Source organism: Vicia villosa, unplaced genomic scaffold, assembly GCF_029867415.1.
Source record: "Vicia villosa cultivar HV-30 ecotype Madison, WI unplaced genomic scaffold, Vvil1.0 ctg.000282F_1_1, whole genome shotgun sequence".
Lineage (NCBI taxonomy): Eukaryota > Viridiplantae > Streptophyta > Magnoliopsida > Fabales > Fabaceae > Vicia > Vicia villosa.
In genome coordinates, this window is record NW_026705120.1 from 530,852 (window position 1) to 537,814 (window position 6,963).

The following is a 6,963-nucleotide window of genomic DNA, read 5'->3' on the forward strand; positions in this document are numbered from 1 at the left end:
TTGTTTGTTGTTTTCAAAGAATTTTACATAAAAAGGTAACCTTACCCAACTTTTTTATTTGAATAGATAAGAATTTACCAAAAACAAATATCAGCTATAAATTGCTAAAAAATTTATATCAATAACTTTAATTTTTTCAATAATTCTCTTAAATTGTCATTAATGAAATATATATTTATACATGTAACAAATTAATTTAAACTCGGTCCAATAAATATAGCTCAAATGTTAAAATTTTGATCAATCTAAAAAAAATAAAAATCTTAAAAAGTTGAAATTCGAAATACTACCCACCTGAAATCTGAAAAGCAAAACATATTATTTTACTTTGAAATTTTGGATCCATATTGGCTTTGGCCATCTCTGAGTGCGTTATACACCAGTCTTATGCAACACTCAGTTTTATTATTTTAATAATATATCAAACTGTTCATCTTGACATTTTCAAAGCTCTGATCATGTATAAATCAGAAATCACCCAAACGCATTAATTTTTTTATTTTATTTTGGTATTATGTCAATTTGATAGTCTAATCTCATTCAGAGTTTTTATCACAGTTGCGGAAGATCGAATTGTGGTCTTTCTTAATTATTAAGTCTAGCGCCGATCACCACTGAACTAACTATAATATAATATTATTGTTATCAATACTATATAGTCGATCACCACTGAACCAACTATATTATAATATTATAATTATTATTATTATTATTATCAATATCTGTACGAACCCGGCCTTGAATATTTATAATATTCCTATTCCTATAATATTAACTAGCATATATAAAAAAGGAAACGTCACAACCCCTTAAATTAAAACTATTCTTATTCTTATCTTTGATTTTATATATATATTGGTTTCACCAACAACAACATTGAAAACAAAAGAAGCTGAGAAGAAAAAGCCATGGCTGTGAGAGAAATAGAAGAAGGAGTGGTTGATTCAAATTCTACTATTCCTTTGAAACAACACTTTGTGTTTGTACATGGCATAAGTGGAGGAAGTTGGTGTTGGTACAAAATCTGTTGTCTTATGGAGAATTCTGGGTACAAAGTTTCATGCATAGACCTTAAAAGTTGTGGAATTGATCAATCTCATGCTGATTCTATTCTTACTTTTGATGAGTATAATAAACCTCTTATTGATTTCATATCTGATTTACCAGATAATGAAAAGGTAATTTCTATATTTTTATTTTTATTTTGATCTTGATTCCTTCACCTTATGTATTATAATATTAATAATACATATGAATCATAGGTTATATTGGTGGGGCATAGTGCAGGAGGGTTGAGTATTACAGATGCATGTCACAAATTTCCAAATAAAATTCGTTTAGCAGTGTATGTGGCAGCAACTATGCTAAAATTTGGATACTCAACCGATCAAGATCTTAAAGATGTGAGTCATTTTCATAAACTCTTTGTTCTGTTTTTTAGCATGTTATAAGATTCATATGAGTTCATATAATACAACAAAGTTTTTGGGGGGTGGGAATAGTATAATATGATAGTGATGTGTATTATTGTTGGATTCAAAATCTTGAAGGTTTCCTTTACAGCAAGGATGATGTTCTTGTTACAATATTTGGTTGCCAACTGGCTTCTCACAAACAAACATTTTACTAGTTTTCAGGCAACTAAAATATAGCTGTATTTTATTAGAGTCAATTAAATGAATATGCTTTCTCATCCAAGTGTGTAGATGATTGATTGATTTATAAGTGAAGTGTTTTACTCTAAATTATGAATTTATTTTAGTCAACCAGTCTAGTGGTTGAAATTTTTTTTTTAAAGGTGAATAATCGAGATGCTGAATTCACGTTTTTACAGTCTGATGTCTCTGTACAACTATCAATTAGACTGATTTAATTGTAGTGATTATAGAATTATATTTTAGTTCAAAACAAAATGATGAAAAGGTATCTAATTGTAACCCAATCTAATGTGCACGAGCAAAGCTAATTGTCTTTATATTTGCAATCATCAGTCTAGTAATAAAGTTGTATGTGTTTCTCTTCCTAATCTCTTGTTCATCGCCAATAATTTGTAACATTCATTGTCCCTATAAAATAGCAATAATTGTACTTCTCATTATTTATTGGTAACATGGTGTTATGTTGTTTAGAGACATGAAATTGTTCAATAATATGTATCTCCTCCTTCCTATCTACTTTGTCATACATAGCAAACTTTTGTGTTAGGAATAAATTGAAGATTTACACTAAACCCAATGTGCCTCCTACCCAATGATTGAAAAGTAAAACGTTAAAAAAAAAAAAACACTACTAGCTACTACTCCCTCCGTCTCATAATAAGTGTCTCATTTGCATTTTTTCTTTGTCTCAAATTAATTGTCCATTTACAATTCCAATGCATCAATCATTATTATTTTTCCACTATTATACCCCTATTTAGTAACTTTCACGTTATTCAACTACTATTAATAGGGGTATTCTAGTAAATGACATTAACTTTTTTACTAAAACCAACACATCCAATCATTTTCTTAAAAACTGCGCATTGCTCAAATAGGACATTTATTATGAGACGGAGGGAGTACTACTCTAACAATAATTGGATAGTAATGATAGATAGAAATTGTTTGAAATTTGTGGCAAACAGGGAGTACCAGATTTATCGGAGTTTGGTGATGTCTATGAATTGGGGTTTGGATTGGGACAGGACAAGCCTCCAACAAGTGCTTTGATAAGGAAACACCTTCAACGCAAAATCTTATATCCTCTAGCTCCTCACGAGGTACATAATAAAAATTAGATATTAAATTAATGGTTTATTTGTATCTATATCTCCAATAAACAAGAAAAGGACATAATGTGCATCTATTTTTCTATGAAACTATTCAAATGTAGGGTACACCCACATGGCTCTTGACAAATGCTTTGATTTATGCTTAATTTCATCCCCTGCTTTTCTCACATGTAGGACCTTTTGTACCAATTTTCTTGTGCAAAAACAATCAAAACACAATAATCTTCCAAAGGAAAAACAACGTTGGCAAATATTCTAGACAAAATTTGTAATTATATATGTTTGCAAGCATGTCTAACCGGTCACGTTTAAACGACCGGTTATATTCAATAACCTTCATTTTAATAAATAAATATTAATATCTGTTAATATCTGTATGTATGTTGTGTCTGATATCTATGTATGTGTTCGTAATGGTTGATCAGGATTCCACCCTAGCAGCAATGCTGTTGAGGCCGGGGCCGTTGCTGGCATTAACGAGTGCAAAATTCGGAGAAAATGTTGAAGTGGAGAAAGTGGGACGTGTGTACATAAGGACAAAGCAAGACAAAGTGATAAAACCAAAGCAGCAGGAAGCTATGATAAATAGGTGGCCACCAAGTAGTGTGTATGAACTGGATAGTGACCATAGTCCATTCTTCTCAGCACCATTTTTACTATTTGGCTTGCTTATTAAAGTTGCAGCTTTTGACGTTGGATGCAACTAACTAGATAGATATATTTTACACAATAATAATCACCACGTTTTTCTAGTATGGGAAGATCAAAAGAATTGTTGTACCAGAATAAAATGGATGGGTGTGGGTGACTTTATAAAAAAAATAGAATAAAATGAGTGTCTATTGGATTTTGCTTGGTTGTGCAAATCAATATCATGGGTTTTGTTTTTGTTTATTTTTAGAAGGAATCATTGTCTATCTCTATAAGAACTATCTTCTTTTTAACTAATTTTTTTTCTTATATGAAAGTGTGGAAATGAAGTTATGTTGTGACCACTTACATTGTATGAGTCTTTTACCTCTCACTATGCATGCATTATCTTAAAACATTGAGATACGTAATACCGAAATTAGGATGATGAAAAGATAGTTGCAAGAGATTAAAATTGTACAGAATTGAGCTTATTTAAGTTGACATAATTTTTTTTAATGTTATTATTATTTTTTAAAGCAAACAATAACAACTTATTTCGCTTAATTTTTTGTTAATTAACAAAAAAAAAGTTAATGAAATTTTTAGTTAGGTGGGTTGCTATGTTCCTTGTGCTTTTCTTTGACTGAAAAAGAGAGGTTCCCTCAGCTTAGTGCCCTCACAGTCCATGTGGTGTGTTGGCCACGGAATCAGCCAATGGCCCATTCTATGCAGATATTAACCTCAAAGTCTTCTTGAACATGTTCATTTACGAATATTTGTTGACAAAATAAAAAACATGATCAATAAATTAAATTTATATTTCATAATAATAATTAAGTACAATTATGACTATTAAAAATAATGATTAAATTTAAATCGATCAAAAATAAAATCGCATATCATACATAAAAATGGAAGAAAATTAAATATTATTAAATCAAATGTTCTTTTATAAAAATGTTTAATATTATTTTTTTGTTTTACATTAATTTTAAATTTAATTTTTTCTCTTAACTTAAATTTTTTTCATATTAATCCCTTGTTTCTTCGAATTATATAATGTTTTTCATTTTTGTCTAATTAGCTACTAATTTAAAATTAATTTTTGAATTTTTTCATTGATAGTTAAATGAAATGGACTATATTGATATCTTTTAAAAGTTAGAAGATCAATATAAACTTTTTTTTTTATGTTAAGTCATCAAAATAAACTCCGAAGTTAACGTATCGGACCAAAAAATACTAAGTCTTTATTAAATTTGTTCGCATTAGATTAGCTTTTTAAAATGAATAAAGTTGTACAAATATATTTTAAGACTTTTTTATTTGTATAATATATTAAATTTATCTATTATTTTAAAATTTTTAACACTATTTACTAGTTTAATTTGATCTAGTTTTTGTTATTTCATATATATATATATATATATATATATATATATATATATTCAATACAATTAATTATTTATGGCTCATAATATTAATTTTTAAAATATTATAATATATTTTACATCAAACATATTATTTTACCACATCTTTATAATATTAATATTAATAAAATAAATTATAATTTATAATTAAAAAATAAATTGTCATTAAAAAAGTTAAATATTTAAATATTAATTCAAAATAAATAAAATAAGTATAATATTATTTTATTTTAAGATCAATTATAAACACACCATGCATCCAGAGAAAACGAAGGAAATGCTTTGGCGGCGAAAGTAAATATTGTTTCAAAACTGAACTAAACCGCACCGCCAACACGTTTCAAAACTGCACTAAACCGCACCACCAACACCCTTAATTGAACGTATTTTTCCTAAACTTCTAGATGATATCACCAATACATGCTTACTCTTATGCCTTTAACGAGGAAATTAAAAATGTAGTGTTCAATCTAAACAAAGACAATTCACCCGAGCTTGATGGCTTTGGAATCACTTTTTTCAAACTTATTGGTCCATCGTTAACCATGTCAACCTAGCAATCGAAGTAGATATTGCAAAGGATTTTGATACTATGGATTGGCTTTTTATCATAAAAGTCCTTTGGTTTTTGCACAAAATTTTGTGACTAGATTTCAACAATCCTCATATCAGCCATGTTGTCCTTCCTAGTTAATGGAAAACAAGAAGCTTACTTTGCTTGCTCTATGGGAGTTCGGCAAGGAGACCATTTGTCCCCCCTCCTTTGTGTCATACTGAAGATAAGTTGATCTGGAAGCACACTACATCAGATGACCTCTCTTTGAAAGATGTTTATATCTTCTGCTCTTTAACACAATTTCTAAGCCATGGCTAAAACCATTTGGAACCCTGTCATCCCTCCATCTAAGTCTTCAATAGTGTGAAAGCTTCTTCACAACAGGATTGCTACTGATGATAGCCTTATGGCTAGAGGTTTCTATATGCCTTCAATTTGTAGCCTTTGTAAATCTGAAGCTGAGACTTCAAATCATCTGTTTCTCAACTGTACTGTGACCCTAGAGTTCTAGATTTAGCTGCAAAACATCATAAACAGACCTTTAGACCTTACCTCCATTAGTTCCATCTTCAAAATTTCTAATGGGGGTTGGAGCCCTCAATGCTCCCTCACCATAATATCTCCCATTATTTTCATCATCAATAGCATCAGGAATTCTAGATATTGTCTCAGATTTCTAGTTACGACTTTCAATTTCAAGCAGTGCCTCTCAACTATCTGCCTTAACTTCTTGTTTGGGAAATTTGTCCAAACTTTGCTCTGGTCCGGAGCTCATGGCCATAATTTTTGCTTTTGAGTATGCTCACGAAAGCCATTAGAGATTCATTTAGATTGTTTGTCTCTAGATAAAGACATGACTGGTATAATAACTCACATTCATGATGAAGGAAATCATTGTGCTTACAAATTTTCCTCCATATATTTGTCATCCAATCATGAAGTTCTTCAATTAAAAGCAGAAATGTATAAGGAGAAAGATAACTACTTGAATAGTGGAAGAATTAAATTTTGCTGATTACTTGAGTTAGTTACAACAATCTATATATAGTATACAACACCTTAACTAACTCCAACTATCACTATAACAACCTTTTCTATAACCTGTAATAGTAAGTTTAACTAATCATATGAATTGGCTAGTTGACTGGTTTAGCAAGTAGTTGGTCAGCATCCAGCTCATGGCAGTTAGGTTGGTTTGAAATTTGAATCAAACTCTGCAGGAGTAGTGATATATCCATCAACGAAATAATTTTTTTTTTAATTTCAAGAGCTCTTATCATCAATTAAGCCCAAGTGTGATAGTTAGAATGATTGAGAACTGGTTTGACACCCACAGAAGAAGGTCCCAAGTGTGATAGTGCTATAGTAGTAATACATGTTCCCAGGAATTTGAGAGGGGTCTGTAACCGGGGGAGAATTGACAATATTCACATTGCGTCAAACCATGATGAACGATGCGCGTCATAGCTCAAAAGAGCTCTGATTCCATCACGAAGTTCGTCATGTTTAGAAGAAAAAATGTGAAAGAAAGGAGAAAGATAACAACTTGAACAATGGAAGAATTTAATTTT

General features: G+C 30.1%; 1 protein-coding gene across 1 annotated transcript; it reads left to right on the forward strand.

The window, feature by feature from the left end:
* The first annotated feature begins 814 nt into the window (after positions 1-814).
* Positions 815-3,667, forward strand: LOC131626325 (methylesterase 17-like). The gene is made up of 4 exons (XM_058897160.1): positions 815-1,178; positions 1,263-1,403; positions 2,627-2,761; positions 3,199-3,667. The coding sequence occupies exons 1-4, from the start codon at positions 909-911 to the stop codon at positions 3,478-3,480; spliced, it is 828 nt and encodes a 275-aa protein (XP_058753143.1). The 5' UTR covers positions 815-908; the 3' UTR covers positions 3,481-3,667.
* The last annotated feature ends 3,296 nt before the right edge of the window (positions 3,668-6,963 follow it).

Coding starts and splice junctions, on each gene's coding strand:
- LOC131626325 (XM_058897160.1), top strand. CDS start 909: ATGGCTGTGAGAGAAATAGAAGAAGGAGTGGTTGATTCAAATTCTACT. Junction 1,179..1,262: donor ATTTACCAGATAATGAAAAG/GTAATTTCTATA, acceptor TATGAATCATAG/GTTATATTGGTGGGGCATAG. Junction 2,762..3,198: donor ATCCTCTAGCTCCTCACGAG/GTACATAATAAA, acceptor ATGGTTGATCAG/GATTCCACCCTAGCAGCAAT.